The sequence below is a fragment of the Metopolophium dirhodum genome, chromosome 8, assembly GCF_019925205.1.
Source record: "Metopolophium dirhodum isolate CAU chromosome 8, ASM1992520v1, whole genome shotgun sequence".
Lineage (NCBI taxonomy): Eukaryota > Metazoa > Arthropoda > Insecta > Hemiptera > Aphididae > Metopolophium > Metopolophium dirhodum.
The window spans coordinates 26,741,858-26,762,589 of NC_083567.1; the positions used below are offsets into that span (position 1 = coordinate 26,741,858).

The 20,732-nt window shown below is 31.3% G+C and overlaps 1 protein-coding gene across 6 annotated transcripts; it reads right to left on the reverse strand.

The window, feature by feature from the left end:
• Positions 1 to 1,470: 1,470 nt before the first annotated feature.
• LOC132950670 (serine proteinase stubble-like) lies at positions 1,471 to 20,157 on the reverse strand. 6 transcript variants are annotated; one of them, XM_061022194.1, is made up of 12 exons: positions 20,045 to 20,147; positions 18,942 to 19,170; positions 18,423 to 18,838; positions 10,363 to 10,623; positions 10,010 to 10,234; positions 8,920 to 9,103; positions 6,688 to 7,297; positions 5,437 to 5,630; positions 4,655 to 4,776; positions 4,393 to 4,560; positions 3,561 to 3,717; positions 1,471 to 2,256 (listed from the first exon to the last, which is right to left on the reverse strand). In XM_061022194.1, exons 4-12 carry the CDS (start codon positions 10,390 to 10,392, stop codon positions 2,069 to 2,071), a joined length of 1,878 nt encoding a protein of 625 aa, XP_060878177.1. In that variant the 5' UTR covers positions 10,393 to 10,623; positions 18,423 to 18,838; positions 18,942 to 19,170; positions 20,045 to 20,147; the 3' UTR covers positions 1,471 to 2,068. The 6 variants fall into 6 exon arrangements, with proteins under 6 accessions (XP_060878177.1, XP_060878181.1, XP_060878175.1 ...); XM_061022198.1 differs by having other exon boundaries at positions 6,688 to 6,917; positions 6,987 to 7,297; positions 18,423 to 19,170; XM_061022192.1 differs by having other exon boundaries at positions 18,423 to 19,170; positions 20,045 to 20,157.
• Positions 20,158 to 20,732: the final 575 nt, after the last annotated feature.

The window sequence follows — 20,732 nt, forward strand, 5'->3', positions numbered from 1 at the left end:
ATCGTATTCGAAAATACTCGAATATATGCATAATATTTACTGTACCTATTATAGAATTCGAGTAAAAAATTATGAAAGTGTGCTATTTTGTTTAACTGTAGGTGGGAAAAAACACAGAGTCCATCATAATGATACATTAATATAATATTATGTTTATCGATAGCGTACAATCGATTCTATATAAAAAAAATAATGCATTTTCGAATACGATAATTATACGTCTTGCAATAACGATTTTAATTGTTGTCACCCGGCATGTAATAAACAACAATATATTACAATTTACAATATACCTATCAATATAATGTTTTAAAATATAACGTTTGTAAATAAAACAGATAGTTCCACCGCTTTAACATAATAAATTATTATCATAAATACAGGTGTCTACTTAGCGAAAAATTGACATTTATGAAAAAAAAAAAGTTTATTTGTTGAAAGAATGATTAACTTTTCAAACACTAAATATTTGAATCGCTGTCGATTTGGTGAATTTTTTTTCTGTCTTGTTTGTAATTGTCAATACAAGGTTTTTATGAAAGAACATATTTTTAGGAAAATCCACAGGAAAAGTAAGAAATCTGAATGTCAAAAATACAATTGTGGCTCCAATTGTGGTCTAGAAAGAAAATCAACTAAATTATAATATAGTTTTGTTTATTGTAAAGTTGTGGTTATTTGTAGTAAAGTTCTGGCCATGATTCAATATAATATTATATTTGGTGAAAACCATATAACATAGATGAAAATGGTTTATTTCAAGTAGGCCTACAATCTACATATTATAACATTACATAATATGACGATTCTAAGCGGAGTTGGTTTGCTGGCATATGAATTTTATATTATATTAATATTGTTATTATTAATATGATAGTCGGTATAAGTTTAATTATTATTATTTGTTTATTATCATATTTGTATATAATAATATACTTTAGAAATTTCAAGTACCCACGAATAATATATTCCGGCAGTTTTTCGTGTTTTGCCTACGTGTGTATTTGAAGGCGCACTTTTCTTTTTATAATTAGCTCGACCCTGCCGGGTCATTGAATTATATATATTACTAGCTAACACGGCAATGCCTTGCTATTGCTAGGTTTTTATGATTTTTCAACTCCTCTTGGGTGTAACACGTTTGAAAGCAATGTTTTTTTAAGTGTAAATTATATTATATTTTATTTTATAGCAATTCTGACTGGCGTTGTCCGTGAGATTTACTTGCGATTATGCTAGCAGTGTATTATCAAGTAGGCAATCTACCTGCGGTAGATCACAGACCCTGCCTGGTGCATGCGTAAGTGTATAATTTAACTCTTAAATATCGAAGTTATACAATAAATTACTACAGAAATCCTAACCTAACCAAACCGTACTAAAATCCGATGATTAAAAAAAAAACCAAACATTCGTATACGCATACATAAAGAAGAAAAATGAAAAAGTAAAAATAAGAAAAAAACAATGCAATTGATAATAATTATTATTATTAAAACCAATAGCAACTATTTATAAACAAAATTAAAAAAAAAAAACAATGTAAAAACAATGCAAACAATTTAGCCACTGAAACCGTTGTTTAAACTTGAGACCCCTGTTTAAATCCCTTAGTTGAGAACGAACTTCTCCGGGTTGAACCTCTTATTTACCTTTTTGGTGACTTTATATTCTTCTCCGTGGTCTAATCTATCTCTGTACCAAATGTCATCTCAATCGGGCGAACCAATCAATGCAAAAAGGACAAAGATGCAAACATTTTTTGTTTTTTATTTATATTATAACCGTAGAATCCCGAGGGAATTCTTGACATACGACTATTGCACTATTATGTTTGAATTGTGTTTTTATTTGAATTAATGAAAATATAAAATTTTCCAAAAAAAACTATAGAAAGAGTATAAAATGTTAAAAATATAAACGCGACGTCTGCGTATAATAGGAATCGGCAAAAGACTTATTATACCTATGCGTACCTATGCTATATAATATAATGTGCAGATCGTATTATACATTCAATTACTGCATAATATATTATATTGTATCATTGATTTAACGATGACTGCCGTCATTGTAAGTTCTTCGTGATGAAATCTGTGTACTTGGCCACGTCTGTGAACACTACGTAATGTCTGGTGTCACACACCCGCAGTCCGTCTTTGGCCACCGTTAGGGACACGATACCTCTCAGGTACCACCTATGGTTCCTGACGAACACCATGCCGCCACCACTGTCTCCATTGCATACGCTTGTGCCTAAATGTCGGATTAAAATAATATTATACAAAACATAATCCAATCATTGCGGTAAACCATATTTTGTATATGCGCGAATATTTGGTCGATATTTTAGGAAATAAAAAAGGAATTTCGAAGTATTTTACATTGTTTTACAATTGTCAATATTCGTTGTTACAATATGAAATTCTTTATATTTTTTCAAGGTATTGGTTGGTAAAATACCCATCCAGTATCATCATAGGTACCTACGAGAATTAAAATAATATTAAATTCTTAAGCGGAAAATGGTATGAAGTATTAAAATTACCTACATATATTGCAGTAGTTGCACTGCTGCATATTATAATATATGTTGATCATTATAATCAGTATTTGTCGTACAATAAAATATATAAGAAAGTATAGATACATACAAGTATATTATATTATTTATTATGACGTTTAAAATTAACGTTTAATTCAATTTTAGACTTAACACTATGATGAATTTTCACACCCCAATAAAAAAAAATAAAAGTCCACGACACTTTAAAGATTATAGATAAATGTGTCAAACAAACGTTATGTGAAAAATAACATATGCATTTTAAATTAATTTATAACCCTTTTTTTCATAATGCTATTTAACAACCGAATACTGTTTAAACAAAAGTTAAAACAAATATGGTTTACAATGTTCTAATAATAATTGTACAGTCCATGGGCGGCCAAACCGTCGATCGTTAGTGACGGATAGGGGAAATTAAAAACAATAAGTTATATAATAAAAGTTCTAGCTAGGGTGAGTTTAAACTTATTATTATACATTTAGTTTTAGTAAATACAGTATTATACATTTAGCTATTGAGTTACTTACATATTTTGGATTAACCAGTTTGTGTGAAATTAAATTTTTTATATAGTTACAATAGTTACATGAAAGTTTTATAAATCTGAATACTGACCAGTTGAGCTAAACAGATGATCTTTTAAAGTAATGTTTTCGTTTAGTAATTGGGAATTATTCCTCAGATTATAATTTATTAACTGGTCAACGATAATAATATGTAATGACACGCTTCTACGCCAACAGTATAGATAATGTTAATTTATTTTGAAATTATAGTGCGAAACACCAGTTTTTAGGTAACTTTACACTTTAATTGTACCATTTATATAAATATGTTTCTTGTTAATATTAGGTAGTGATAAAGACTTAAAAATAAAAATAATATTATTGTTTACGTCAAAGGAAAAATATCATATTCTCAGAAGTTCTAAATTTGAAGTTCCAAATTTTTCTAAGTTTGGCCACCCCAGGATTATAGTGAATTAATTACCGTTTCTGAATCCAGCGCAAAACGTTTTATCGGACGTGAATTCCGAATAAAATTGTGGATAGCTCCAGAGGCATGTTTGTTGTGATACGACCGGCATCTTGGCCATTTTCAGTTCTTCGGTCGGCGTGTTGTTTTCATCGAAGCCCCAACCGACGACCTACCGGAATGAGATAAAAAAAATTATCAAAGTAATATTAATCATTCGGCAATAATATAATCAAAGAAGAGGACATGGTAGATAGCAGTTTTGCATCTACTCGTGTGCAGTTCCGACCAGATCATCAAATTTAGTTTTAACTAAAAATGTAAAATAAGATTGGTCAACAAACAATATCAGTGGAGTGTACATTTATTATACAGGGTAAACATCTAAATATGAACGTATACAAATATTTATAGTATCAGTGGAATTTACATGTTTTTGTTAAGTAAAAAATCGTAAATGTGGAATTAACATACAAAAATGTTATAAGTAACCGGTGTAATTCACTGCTTCAGACGTACTATTACATCCAAAACATTTACACCGTCCACTGATCCAGGCATACTATATTATACGTTCATTTATATAATATTATCATTTTCAGTAACCGTACAATTTTAGAAACCCTTGTTTGCATGATTGTATACTTAAGTAATTAGATTATATACCTAGATCTCGAAATTTAAATTTAAAAAAATTGTATACCTATGTAATTTTACTGATAAAAGTTATATTTTATGTAGCATAGACAGGTTGCAGAGGGTATAGTATAAAATAATAGTGTATCAGCGAAAAGGTTAATTAGTGAATAATGATTCTTAATATGTAGCGAAAAGAAATTGTTCTTACAGTTCCTTCTTTTTCAACGATATCGTCCAAATCATCGGACCTCTCTTCCCAAAGGCACACCGGCGTTACATAGTTAGTAAATTCGGCGTCCGATGACAACGTCAACATAGCTATGTCTCCGAAGTACGAGCTGCTGTTGTAAGACGGGTACACCTTTATCCGGATGACCTGTAGAGGAGAAAAAATCGGCATATTATAGACGATGAAAATAGCTGATAGAACCGCGAGATTTGGACCCGAGTCACAGTTCCATTCGCATCACCTGTTTGATCTGGACGCCCAGCTCGTCGCTGTACTGGAGCTGATGGTATTTGCCGAGGTAGACGACTAATTTTGTTGAGTTGACGACTGCGTCGTTTAGTTTGTGTGTCACACAATGAGCGGCTGTACAAATGAAAATAGTACATATTATATGATAATAATATATTATCGCATAAGGAATTAAAATCATAAATTCAAACTTGGTTCCATAATTTTGGAAATTATAATTTAAGAAAAGAAAATGTATGAACATAATATAATATACTATAGTAGCTATATGTATATAATTTTAGATCAGTTTTTAGGGAAATGATAAATCGAATACCAAAATTCAAAATAATTGCATCCTAGCTATTTCTATAGTTTGATACTTCCTATAATATGTTATAATCTTATAGACATAAATATTATAGCTTCCGCAAACGTAGAACCCCATAACTTAGTGTCAATAGTATTATGGTAATTATAGTCGCAGCATACTCAAATAGTTTTGTATCACCATAATTATATTCGATTTTCTATTCGTACAAATATCTAATTGAATTTTTAGATGTTAAGTATTGAACTTAATACTATTTATTGTTAAGTTAAATTATACCTGATCTTCTTTTGGATATTATACGGTAAGAAATTAATCGTACAATATTCCTTATCTACAGAATAGTGAATTTGGCTTTGAAATATTCGATTAAGGATTGGATAAGTGGGTGGGTGGTAACACGACCAATATCATAATACTCTTATCGGAAGTACAAAATCCGCAGTTCAAATCACGAAGCTTACCCGTGATGACTTTGTTTTTGGAGACAAGCGAACCACCACAATGGTAGCTCAAGTTTATGCCTTCAATGAGGTAGAGAGCCACGTGCCAGGGCCATTGTCCCCTTTTTGTAGACTGTCCAGAAGTCACCAGCGGCACGACCATCTTGACTTCACCACACGACGCGCCATTGGATGAGAGCGAGTTGACGGATGACCTGTGAATACATTTTGTAAACCTTAAAATACTTATTTTTAAATATATTATAATACAGGATTTTTGTACAGCCCATATATCTAATAACACCGAGAAAACTACTAACTCGAAATTATGGTTTCAAGAAATTTTAAAAAGTATTATTTGCTCGAAACTTCCCTTTTCTCTATACTACCTGTAAAATCTTTGAACGATTATATTGTCGTTGACGCGTTAAAACCATTGATTTCGTCATAAATAAACATAGTAAATTATTTTTTTAAGAGAGACCCCCTTGCACTCACCCTAAAGTAATTTAAACAGAATTCATTCGATACCAACCATTTTTTTTTAAGTAGTTAAATGTAGGTAATTTTTTAAGTAGGTATGTATGAATGTTTGTGTAATGCGTATAGGTATAGTAACGTATTATTATTGTGTCTGTGGCTGTAATGTAATGTAAAAAATATGAGTTGCCTATGTTAGGTTAAGTATTTTTAAATTCAATTTATGAGGTTTACTTGAGATTGGTAATTCCACTTTTTTGATTCTTTTCTTATATTCACGTGTTCACTGTTTAAAAATGCAAAAATTGTAGAAACATGTAAAAATTAAAATTTTATATGAAAATGTGAAACAATACATTTAAAAAAAAAGTGGTTGGTCGATCTGTGATCTCCAGTTAACAATTGTTTAAGCATTAACAATTTTAAACAAACTTTTAGATTTCAGATCAAATTGCTAAAGCATTTTCGATACGATGGATACAATATAGGTATTATAATTTCTTTAAATAAAAACGATTGGCATAATATTATGACGGTAGGTATATCATCACTCATCAGCGATGATAGCCCAAAAAAAATGTCATCATCCTAAATTTTAATATAGAACAATCATCGGGGACTACATTAAGACACCGTTTATCGTAACTCGTAGTAATACACAGAAATTGAGTCACATTCTCCTCATCCCTGTCACCCTCCGGAAGAGGTGGTGATCACGATAATATATAGGTATGGCATTTCATGTCTATGCGCTATCATGGTAAATTCCATAACCGCGATTTCGTAACCAACCCGGTATAAGATCCACTGCTCCCGCCACCGCTGACCTGTTGATTGTTGTTGTTGTTACTGCTGGGCTTTTGGCCAGTTTGCTGGCCGGACGGTCTGTTGTTGACATTCGGCCTGGTCGCACTGCCATCCGTGGTCGCCGGTCGCCCGCCACTACCGGTACCGCCGTTCGGCCGGTTATTTTGGTTGTCGATGACGGTTATAATGACGGTCTTGTTGTTGCTGTTTTGGTTCTGCAACAGCCCGTTAATGACCCCGTTTATGTCGCTGTTCTGGTCGGTGCTGCTGGCCTGCAACGTTACCGTGTTCGGTCTGTATCCGTTGCCCTGTTCGTAGGGATTTCGAGGCGCCGACGTCGTCGTTGTCGTTATTGGCCCTCTGTTGGTCTTCCGGGTCGTATACGGTCCTTCCGTGACGGTGGTCGCCGGACGACCGTCCTGCGGCGAATAATCCGATCCTGAAGGTCTGGTCGGGTTGTCCTTGTCGCGGTGGTTGTTATTGCCGCCACTTTCCGGATATTCGTCCGCGTCACCGCCGAACTCGGGATCCGGTCTCTTGGTGCTCTGAGGCCTTTGCGATGGCCGGGATTCCTCCTCGTACCCAGAACTATAACCTTCAATGGCGAGGAAAGGTTGTGTTTAGTTTATAATACAAAATACACAATAACAGTCATATTATAAACTAAAAAACCAACACACTTTTTATTTCTCCCCCCCCCCCACCAAAAAACAAGAAGATCAATGGGAAATTGTATTATAGAGAATAAATAAAATCAAAATATACATCAAATTTTTAAATGTAAAGCCACAATATACTAGCTACCAATATAGTAGGTGCCTACCATAATATTTTTTAAATCAATTATCTATAACAAATAAGTTAGAACTTTGCAACTAATAATTAGGATTAGTTATTATAACCATTTACCACATATAAGTGTATAACTCGTAATTTACCGTTTTGGTATACCCAATTAATCATCGTTCATGACCATGATTATTGCAGATTTTTACTTTCTTGATTTTTAGTCAAGTAAGTATGGTAATTGAAATGAAAAAAGTCTGAATTTTGAAAACTTCAAGAATTTGTGTTAAATAGGAAAATAATAAAAACATAACTCAGGAATGATGAGTAGGTAGGTAATTTAGCTAGCTTTAATATAAAATATTAATGAGAGAGACGCTTAATATCACACCCAAGCGGTATAACCTCTTGAACCCATAAAAACGTCGGCGTAAACAGTCCTAAAATTTCTATTTTTTAATTTTTCTCCCTAACTATGATAGCTAGAAAGTTGGTTGGTAACTCATTAAAAAGGGATTATCAAGTAGATACTAAATGTGGAATTAAAATTTTTTTTAAATAAATTAGTTATTTTTCGCTAGGTTTTCATTTAGCGAGGTAGATTTCCGAAACTGGAGAACAGATTTTGTTGTTTGGGATCTTGTTAGATTCACATTGGCTAGGAGAAGTGCAGTGAAGATTTTCAAAACTTTATCTACAGTTGTTAATTCACTACAAAGCTGTAAAGTTGAAAAACATCAAAAAACGCCCAATAAAATTTGTTTTAATGTTCTGTGGTGAATTAACTATTAAGGATAAAGTTCGGAAAATCTTCACTGCACTTCTCCTAACCAATGTGAATCCAACAAAACCCCAAACAACGAAATCCTCTCTCCGGTTTCGGAGATCTATCTCTCTAACTAAAATGAAAATGATTTTTTGTGGGGCTGTTTACACCGACATTTTTCTGGATTCAAATTTTTATACCGCTTGGGTGTGATATTAGTTAATAAATTTCTAAAAATTAAAAATCAAGAAAGTTTACATGCCGATCGCTGACTTGGCAAACGTTTTTAAATGAAATGTCGCAATGCATAGTTATGGGAATTTCCAAAAGAATTATCAAGTTAAATGTTATAAAAATGTTAAATGTGACCTGTGAAAAATATAAATGTAAGTAAGAAATAATGTATTTATTTTTAAGTTTGGGAATTTGTATTAGGTACGTAAGAGCCTTACATAAAATGCTTTCGCGAGCGAAGAGAATCTGATTAGAATCTAATTAGTGATTAGTTTTGAACTTATAAAAGAACAATATTCATTGCATATTTTTATCATTACATTAACTTCATAAATTAATGTATACAATGTACCATTTTTATTTTTTTACGAAACAACACTGCACATAATACTTACTAAATAAATAGGTTTATAATATAAAAGGTTACTCACTAGAATCTTCGGGGCAGATCTTACGGCCATTGAGTCGGATGAACCGCAATTTAGGACTACCCGTTGATCGGTTGAACTTGGCCATGACCCTAGACAGCACCGGGGGCCCGGGCTTCAGTTTTTGGTTCAAGTTCAACACTGTGAATTTCACATTGTCGCTTGTCGTTATCTCTCCCATCCAAGACTGAAATCAATAAACGGAGTAATAATTTTATGCATTCACGTGCACTTCGTTTCTCGTTAAAAATGCCAACACTATAATATATGATTCAAACTTTGTTCAATTCGCTATTTAATATTCAGTGTAATGGTATTCAAAAAATGTTATCGTCCATCTTCAATATCAAAATAATTGTGCATCACTATTCACTTTAAAATGCTTTCTAAGCACACTCTGTCTTATATGGTGGTACGAAGGTACCGTACAAATTTCAAGCCACAAGCTATCATCGTTTAGGCTCTACGTTGATCAGTCGGTGAGTCAGCCGGGGCACGTTCGATTATATTATATTACAGCCATCCCTCCCGGTATCACCCGTGAGACTCACTTGTGATTTGCGAGCAGTTTAATATCAACTTGATATACCTACGTAAGGTGCATACGTAAGTGTATAATTATTAATTTCTAACTCTAAAGGCGTTATATTGGTGTATCTCGGTTTTGGTGTAACGCCCGCAGTGCAGATTGTAATACGTCATGATAGTCATGATGTTAGGTTTTTTTGTCTTACAAACTTATAACTAGATATTGGTATATTTATCTACTCTAAATTACTTTTTTTTTAAATAATACCGTAACGAAGCTTATGCGTCCACTTTATGTTATAGTAGTTGTACACTTAATGTAAATTATAAGCCCTAATTATATAGTGCTTATAGTAGGTATATAATAATACCTGCATGGCTATATATACGTAACTATTACGTAATTTACTTAAATTAATATTATTTTACAGAAAACAAAATAGCAATAATTTATATTATTCGTTTCTCTCGATGCGCAAAGTTGTGATGCCAAATGGAAATCCAACGGGAGACCTAACCTAAACTATGTTATGCCTTTAGATATTATACTACATACAAAACTTACTACCATCAAATCTGAAGGTCGGTCCAGTTCGATGTCCAGTCGGATGCCCACCAAACTTTCGTCCGTCCGCAGTGATATCTCACCATACCACCTGTTGTTCTCTGGTTCTGAGCCTTCGTAAGTGAATATGTCTGGGCAAGGCGACGGCGGATGGGAGGCGGCCGAAGACGAGTGAACTAACAGCACCCATGCAAACGACAACAATCCACAGATCGGTAATCGCTGCTAAACGCAAGATATAGAATGGAACAACAAAAATGTATCATTGAAATGAACGAAGACGTGTAAAAGTTAGGTTAACATTATGGTAGGTACGATTGAGTTAATTAGGTACTGTTTATTATTTGACGTACCATTTTTTTTAGGTTAGGTGTGTTATTCATTCCAATTTTTAATTAGTTAAGTATTTTAGGTCACTCCTCCTCCTGGACTGATGTGTTTTTTATAATATTATTTTGATAATATTGCTGCTGTAAAATCGGCACTGAACTACGTTTCTGAACTGCCAGAGTTTTTGTCGTCAATTTTATAGCTCAAATTTTTACGCATGAACATCTCACTCAAATTTCGGCCTCAGTTCAGATTTAAAACGATCACCCCGCGTTTTGGTCGATCTGCAAAAGTGCAAACACCATTGTTAGACATGAAGTTTTTTATAAGACTACCATTTATGCTTAAATCTTTGACAAATCACTCAAAAACTTAATATATAAGTACTGATAAATACAAACAAATGACAAAAAAAGTGCATTATTGAGTTTCAACTTTGAGGTTCTGTATATAAAAAATACTTAGTTTCTGAAATAAAAATATAATACTAGCATTATTTTGGAACCCTGTAATTTCTTCCTCGCTCTGGTAGGGATCTAAATAATATTATAATCACTTATAAATATTAAAATATACTAGCGTGTTAGGACGTCGATGCCCGAAGGACGACTGCTTATGTTTATTTCTGTCTCATATATTATTATTTCTACGTTTATACATATCTACTTTGTAATGGTTAATCAGTAGATTTTGCATGAATATCATGATTATAATTAAACTAACCACTACTACTTAAAAATTATAAGTATACAGTGAGTAGTATTTTTCGGTTTAAAATTAATTCAAATACACCCAGCTAAAATATCATGTATCTATATATAAAGCTGATCGTAAGGATGATCGTATTATATTTTGAAACAATTAAAATACCAAATGTTCCATTAAAACGTTGAAGAATTTCTTAATAATACTATATCTAATAGGCATTAACATTTAAAATTATTCTAAAAATTGTATAAATGATCTGCCTAACTAGTGAAAAAATTAAAATTATGATGTTACTGCACAATTTTACCGTTTTTGTGTTTAATTTGTTATACGACGTTATTTTTTAACGGGAATACTATGCAGTACGTATATTTTTAATAAACAAGTTTAATAGTTTTATAATATTTTGGTTTTTGACTATTTTGGTTTTGAAATGTACTGTTTTGGTGTTCAAAATGAGAATATTAAAGGGGATTACCATCTGACTTTTAGTAAGATTTAAAAAAAGGATCGAGAAATATAAAAGGTTGAGAGCAACTGGTTTGGAATACTGTTTTGAACATAAAAATGAAGAAAAAAATGTCATGGTATTCTAAAAGTAGATAATTTTAACTATAAAAACTGGAAAAAAAAATCTTACAATTTTTATTCCGCACTCTCAATGGTCTTAAATTAAACGTCTAATTAAATTAAGGTTATGGCGTAGGTACAATTTATTAGGAGTCCCTATCATAATATCGGTTTAAAAAAGAATGATATTAAAATGCATTGCGTTGTTTACCTTCGAATTATCATTTATATAACTCCCATACGTATACGGCAAAAGATACATGGACATTATCGAAGATCATATGCCGTAAACGCGTGTGTCGAGTTTGTATATTTTGTCGTTTTGTATATAATATATGACATATAGTTTATAATTAATGCATTACTTTTCACCATCATTATTATTATTATATTATCGTCAATATTATGAATAATGAATAATAATAATAATAATTTAACATACAGTGCGATCACTGCTTAATTATTGCTATTATAAACGTATACAAATTATGTAGGTATAAATATTATGATGTTTATACATTTGTACATATTATTATGCATATAATGTAGGTACGTGTTGATTTTATATAATCTGGTTAAAAAAATCATTTATTTATTTATAGAAATGACTTTTGGTGAAATCTCAAGAAACTATAATTTTTATTCGACCATTAAAAGGCCCCTCCCCCTAAGTCGGACGATTTACACACTGATGGGTCTCCCTCCTCATGTAATTTCATGTTGATGTATCTTAATTTACCAAATTTAGTTGTTGTATATAGATATTGCATATTGTAAATATACTTTTGTTTAAATAAAAAATAAAAAAAGGTTTTAATTTTTTTTTTTATTCAAGTTATCGAGACTCGACAGTATAATGACTAGTCAGGTTAAAGTGCGCTTTTGTTACATTACCAAATTAAATTAGTAATTACCAACATGGCTGCACAAAATATTACCATAGAAATTGAAAGTATTATATTACATTACTTATATTAAATTATATATTAATATGCTGTAAGTCGTAAATTATTATTATTAATTACTTAGCTACTCTACTCTAATAAACATATTTGATACTCTTTAATTAAACTACAAATTAAATATTTTTAACATCCATCGTAAATTATTGGAGTTGTTATTGTTAAAAATAATTACTATTGTACGTGTGGTTTTTTCCTATTTAAATGAATTTCATGTTTATTATTATTATATTACAATAAATTGTAACTTAGTATCTGTTCATTAATTATTACATAATAATATTAGGTAGTATAAATTCCAATCAAATATAAACGAACGGTGTCTTTATTATTATAAAGTTTACACTGGACGTAATTGTATACAAAATTGTTGTGCAAAACAGAACTCAATTAACTGATAGTATAGGTATAAAGATTAGTTGTTACATCTACCTATAACACTTTATAATTGATAAATTACAATAAATATTCATTCGTAAAATGTGTAAGTACTTGGTACCTATGTACGTAATATAATAGGTACCTATATGTATTTATATATTATATGGAAATATTTATAAATTTAAATTTTTAATTATATGTAGGTAGGTATATTAGCTTAATAAATGTAAATCATCGGTCAACTGAAACATTTTTTTTTGCATCACAGGCTGTTAAAACAACATAATAATCATAGTAATACGTTCCAGATTAATAAACTATATTATATTACTTATAAGCATCACACAGGAACAATAAATGATATAACTTTTATTTCAATTTGCTGGAAATGAAAATTTTCTGTCATCGATTTCTTATTGATTCTATAATATGATTATATTATTATATGAATATTTAAAAATTAGGTACCTATATATATAGTATTACAGTCGCCAGGCGTCAGTTTAAGTAGGTACCTAGTTAGTGCATATTACCGGAACCCTATATTATTTTCTAACATACTATAAACAATAAGGTAGTTCATAATATGAGTAATATATATTATGTACTAACATAGGTTGTAACACTCCATCGGCTATAACTTACAAGCATAATAATATACTCGTATACAATAATTTATTCCAACGAAAGAGTTAAACAATGATATAAACAATAATGTAGCAATAAATAATAACTATTTATATTTTATGTAAGTATAGTAACTTTCTATAATTGGTATAATCGATATTACCTACATCGAACAATACTCTTAAGAGTGATCTTATAAGAATTTTGAATACTCTGAAGTATTTTGATTTTAATTCGCCGTATTTAATGTAAAAAAAAAGTGGATAAGTGGATGTCACTTTGCTGTACAGTAGGTTACAAGTGGGTCACTGTAATGGATGGTGTTAAATTTGAATTCAATGATATAATATCATTGTATAAGAAAAACGATTCTGAGCGAAAACGGTCAGTCAGCCTATGATATTACCAAGTATATTTGATGATATTATTGTGAATAAAGTAATTTATATATAACCTATTTACGTGGAGCTTTGTTTTCAATTTTCAATCCTTAGCCATAAAAGTTAAACATTTTATACATTTTTTAACTACAAAATAATTAATAAATTATAAATTTGATAAATGTTGTCAACATTTGAACTTTAAATGCTTATAAAAAAAATTGTGCCTATTTATTTTTAATATTTTTTAACTGCTATTAGAACGATATATCAGGAGCCTTATATTAAATTTTCACGCTTTTTTACCCAACAAATAAAATTTTATTGATATTTATAGAAAAAAAAACTAAAAAATTGAAAACTGACAATGTCCGTAAATAGCTCAAAAAGAGTCGAATTATTTTCAACATTTTATCGTGTACAGAAAATGCTAGTACAAACATTCAGTGAAATTTTTAAGTATCTACAATCATACGATTTTTAATTACTTCAAAATAATAAAATCGTTACATGAGATATCGAGTAAATATCAAATGTTGTAAAAATATGAATTTCAAACGCTCATAAAAATTTAATTTGATTTTTTGTAGACATTTTCTTTTTTGATAAAGGTAGACAAACTTATGAATAATCTTGTATTACATTTTAAAATCTTAGATTTAAAAAGAAATTTTTTTATGAATTCTCAACTCAAAATAATTTTGTAATTTTTGTAATTTTTTCGTATTTTGTCAAGATTTGAACTTTAAATGCTTATAAAAAAAATTGTGACTAAGGATTTTTAATATTCTTCAAATTTCATTGTAACAAAATAGCAGGAGCCTTGTATTAAAATTTCAAGCTTTTTTACCCAACAAATGAAGTTTTATTGACATTCATAGAAAAAAGACTAATACAATTGGAAACTAAAAATGTTCCTAAACAGTTCAAACACACATCATTGTAAAATCAATACATTCTTCGTTCCACTCAGAATCTAAAAAAGGGTAACACCCTCCCAGAAAAATTGTATGGATTTAACACTGGCGTGCCTATGGCCTATGGCGCCTCTATATGTAGGTTATCAATGGTATAGGTACTATAAATAAATTTTCTATTCTTTTTTGTTAATTTTTAACCATATTTTTTTGTTCCAAGAAAATTGAGTTTAACGATTTGTGTATTTTCAAATTGTTTTTCAAATTTGTTTTCAAAATCTTTTCATATCACCATTGATTATAAATACTAGTATTTATCTAGTATTAACTAGGTACAGTGATACCATTGTTAAAACAATAGATAGCCATAGCTGATAAATCAATACATTTAAAATCGAATTCAGAACTTAGTATTCTTAAATAATAATGTTTTCGTGTTTGATAAATACAATTAGCAGAATACCATCTCATAGGAAAATATTGTCTGGTCGCTGGCTTAGTAGATATTTTCTGAGGTTAGGTTAGGTTAGGTTAGGTTAAACATATTTCTCCATATGCGTTTCTCAGTAACAACCATCATAATAGGTTGATATTTAGGTGAATTTTTTTTAGGGGGACTAACATATTTCAAACTTTTGAAGTAAAGTGGCCCACGTCCTGATTAAAATGTACATGGACACATGGTCTACGGATAATACATACAATAAATTAATATACAATAAACATTTCCATTTCGGCGGAGGGCTAAATCCCCTAGAAGCCCCCCACTGGATGTCTACCTTTAGAAACACCAACCCGACATACAATTTCGTTGATTCGGTTTACCTACCTACTATGATTGATATATTATGATTTATGACATTTAGTATATACTATATACTATGATTTAATATAATATGGTACATTTTTTATCATCAATTCAAATAATAATAATATTAGTGCATTGGATACTGCATAATATAGTAAGTTCCTGACTCATGGGATCACTGCAGGTTTAAAGGATTTACCGCGGTATATTTTAAACAATAGATAAAAACCTCAGTCAAATCATAGATAAGTACGTATTCAAAATGTTAAAATATGTGCATCATCTTTTGTTTTATTAGAATCCCTATTTAATATTAACCGGATAATTAATTCGTTTTTATCGCATCTTTAAATAGGCAAAATTAGATCTGATTATATTCAAACGAATACCTATCACACAACAATTTTTCAGTTGTGATAATAAATACAGATGGTATAACCATTATTTAATTTCACCATAAGATAAAAATCAGGTATGTACTAATAAAGGATAATAAAGGGGTAATTAAAAAATATATATCTTTTATAGGTACAATCGAATTAACCTATGCATAGGTAGTATACACATATTATTAATCATAGCTCACTGTGCACTATAAATGTATTACTATATATTAATCTTACTCTGCATACGTCACTTATATAATAATATAATATAGGTACATTAGAGTTTTCATGAATTCTCGATTTGTTAGAAATTAGAATAGTATAATGCACCTATATTGCACCTATAATGTATGTATGACTAGACTGCAAAACGCCAATAACGATCAAGACTTCAGGCCGATAGTGTAATAATTAAACAGTTATTTTGAACAAACTCAAATGGAATGCAAATCTATTTTATCGGTTTACCTGCATAAAGGTATTATTAATATGCTTAGGTAGTACCTATAGGTAATAGCTATGGTAATAGCTATACTTTCTAGGTACTTATTATTAAAATATGTGTGTGTAACGAGTCAGGTTATATTATAATATAGGTAGGAAAATCCGAACATGTGTCTTTTGTAAAATATTTCTTGAACGGCGAGCAATGATAATACAAACTTGAGATGCATCTATTTTACATGTAAAATGTACGTAAGTACTTTTTTCACGGTAATTTACATTAATTTACAGTAAATCAATAAATTTGGTAAATTTTGAATTGTTCCGTAACGCGTAGGCATAAGGAACTTAAAAATACATTTTTTAAAAAAACGTGAATAATCAAGTAGGTATATAATTATTTTAGAATGATCGTAACTTTATAGGTTCTTGATACTTCTTTCTATATAGATATGATAAGCGCAAGAATAGAAACATAATATAGATGTTAAAAAAGTAAAATTATGCGGCAGGGACATGATGCAGTGTGGAAATCAGTTAGGTTAAGTAGTGAAAGGGTTAATAAGTTATATTGATTTTCACATTTCATATCATCATATTATATTGTATAACCTTAGTTAGGACTTCTCCTTTTATAACATTATATCAACGATTTTGTTGTCATATTATAAATAGGTAATATATAAGCCTTGTAATGATGTTTAATTTGAAGGGTCAGCGCGGGTCAATTTTTACTGTTTTTTGGTAATAAATTGATACATTTACCTGTAGTCTTACAAATCTAGTACAAAGAAATTTTGCATACATTTTGTTAAAATCGAGTGATGCTTCATTTCCAATATACCTAAATCTACTAGGCCATTATACATTTTACTTATAAAGTTATATACATATGTACGATCATAGTAAGTTCGATTTGGGGTGGGGGGGGGGGGGGCAATATTACCTCATATAGGCACTATAAGCACTGTGCCTATAGGGCCCACGAAATTTACATGATATTATATTCTTCAAATATCTCCATATCCATCGTGGAGAAAGTGGAGAAAGTGGCAAAGTGCCCATAGGACCCCAAAATAACTTAATTCGGGCTTGGGTATGGTGCTGAGGGGTTAATGGGGTGATTAGTACCTATTAATACCATCATAATTGATGCCTTGTAGACCAACTGAAAAATTAAAAGGATTCAGCTCTCCCAACTTGTTTTATTGAAATAAATATATGCGACTATTGTAGATAGGTAGGTAAGATGGTAGCTATTTTTGGTACCTACATAAATACAAAATGTATTTATACATTAATTTTATTGTTAAAGGTTTCCTACATTAAAAAATATAGAGAATGGTAGTAAAAAACATTTGTCTTATAATAAAAGTTATGAAAATGAAAAACACTAAACATAATGTAGGTACAACTATTATATTTAAAATTTTGAAAAAAAAAATTACCATTAAAACAATTTAGTTATAGGTACCTACGACCTACCAAACATTTTTTATTGTTAATACATCTTTAATATTATTCGTCGAGGTAGCGGAAGTTTGATAGACATGATCATGATCTTAACAAATAAATACCGCTCTTGCACACCCGTATTATAGTAAGTACCTATATCTACCTATATGCCCTATACTATACCTACACGTAGATGAGCAGTGGTGGATCCGGGGCTTAATTTGGTGGGGGGGGGGGGGGGAAGTACAAAAAGTTCCAAATTTAGCTAAACCCAGTGCAAAACAAAGGAAAACTACGGTGATTGGGGGGTAAAATGCCCCCCCTTCCCCACCGGGATCCACCACTGCCGGTGAGACGAACTTCCGCACAAAAATATCAATAGTAAAATGTACAAAATATTATAAAAGGTACCTAATATCTACATAATTATACATTGAACTCATACCTATATCGTTACGGAGACGATTCGCTAACACTTGGGTTTTCGGCGGCGGCGGCGGCGATACTGCTATATAATTTAATAATAATAATAATATTTAAGTCGACATACTATTATAATAATAACAATAACACATAACACTATAATTGGAATTTATGACGTTAAATCGCATAGAACGCGCGGTAAGCGTAAAACGGAAAACTATACGTTTAATAATTATTATTGATAACCAACAGCTATACACGCACGCACCACACACGTCTGAGCTATACCACGCAGTATACCTAGGTATACCGGGATACCAATATTATATTATTATTATAAAATGTTGTAATTATTTATTCGTCCGCGGTCGGTCGGTAGCTACGCCGACAGTGGTCCGTTTGCGACTGATTCTGACTTCTCGACGCTGCCGCACATTTCTTACGATAGGCGAGTGCGCGTGTGTAGGTAGGTACACATTATATGCAACACACAACAATAATAATATTATATTATGACGGCGTTGATGACGATTATAATTACCATAAAGATGTGATAATGACTATTATACCTAATCATTAATGATATTATTATAATTATAATATTCCGGAAACGCGATTGTCCGCTGCCGGATGGACGCGGCGGTCATACGCATCGTAGTATTAAAGGGGAAGGGAATTTGCGAAAACTCGTTTTCCCCACCGATACGAATTTTCCCCACCACGGCGTCTATAACAAAATATAAATAGTAGTTGTTGCAGTTCGTGGAACACTAAAACAAAAATAATAATAAAGTTTTAGTAAAATAAACAATACATAACTTGTGTCGTAGGTAGCACAAACATCATAATATTCTAAATTTTTAATCAATATGCAGAGTGAATCTTTTATTAGTGAACACTAATTTCTTTGAAAACTTTTAACGTTTTTTGGAAATATATTTTTTTTGCTCCAAAATCATGTGAAGTCACAAAACGACGATTTTTTTCAAAAAATATATAATATTCATTGTACACATTTATATTATGTTTTTTTAATTTTCAAAATATCAATATTATTAGCAGTATATAGGTACAGTTGTAGGTACTATGCATACATTTTTAATTTCAAATAGTACTATCATTGATTATAAATACTTAAACTATGAAGCGCTGTCGTCGCCCCATTAGTTTACTTAGGTATGCGGCCCGGTGATGTAGTCCTAAAGAAGTTTATGGGTATACGCCTTAATCATTGTAAAAAAATAACCGTGTGTGCCCTCCACTATACTTATGGGTGACGACAGAGCTCCACAACGGCCACGTCCATATTTTGTCGATTTTTCGCGCCGCGTAAATACGGGCCAGTGAGCGTTCTATAGCATTTGTATTTATAATCAATGGTACTGTCTACCTACGCGGGCTACGGCCAGGGGCACCCCCGCCATAATGGCGGTTCTCTGCTCCGATAGTCGCATGGAATAATCTGCAAACACGCAATATTCTGCTTTATTAAACGGGGAGGAATATGCAGTTAAAAATAGTATGCATATCATTTAAAAAGTAAGACAACTTAAAAATGATGTTTTGTTGTGAATTTAAAATATGCAAAAAAAAAAACAATATTTCCAAAAACGTTGGTAAGTTTTGAGAAATAAGTGTTTATACCTTTAACAGAATCACCTTGAATAAAATACAGTAGCCGCGATATTGACGTCACGTGTCGGACGAAAACGTTTTTTGTTCTACGATTAATTCCTCCGGTAGGTACCTACACCAATACAGTATGTAATACAAATAAGTAATAACATGTTTTTCAGTGATAACTTTACCTTATATAACGATGCGTCCCCCCCACTCCTGTACAACATATCGACAATATTTTCCACCAAGAACTCTCATTGAAATACGTGCTGTTTTGTTTATTTTGGTGTGTGTACTGTGTATAATTCCCAATTTTGTTTTGAACAGTGGTGTAGACAAGGGGGGGGGGTTCCCATTTCCTTTTTAATACCTTAGTAAAAAGTGTTGAGAGGGTGGGGGGGTCTTCCCAATTTTCTCCTCCCATTTAGCTATGTCGTTTTTTTTTATCCCCCCCCCCTTTCAGAAATCATGTCTACGCCCCTGGGACCGAAGACTGCCTAATAATACTCGTGATGGTTCGCATAATATGGTTTACGGTTGTCTTATTCGGCTGAATAATAAAATTATACATGTCACAAATGTCAAATATAATACCTATATTGCTAAATAATACTTTTCAACGTTTTTAAAACGCGAAACCTGCAGCGATACGCCTAATGACTTTGATCATAATATGTGGTGAGGGGAGCTAAGACGCTTAGTCCTATGTGTT

Excerpts from the sequence above, each read along its gene's own strand:
- LOC132950670 (XM_061022192.1), bottom strand. The coding sequence starts at position 10,392 with ATGAATAACACACCTAACCTAAAAAAAATG. Across the intron at positions 9,104-10,009 it reads GACCTTCAGATTTGATGGTA|TCTTGGATGGGAGAGATAAC; the intron begins GTAAGTTTTGTA and ends TATTGATTTCAG. Across the intron at positions 4,777-5,436 it reads CAAAAACAAAGTCATCACGG|CCGCTCATTGTGTGACACAC; the intron begins GTAAGCTTCGTG and ends TCATTTGTACAG.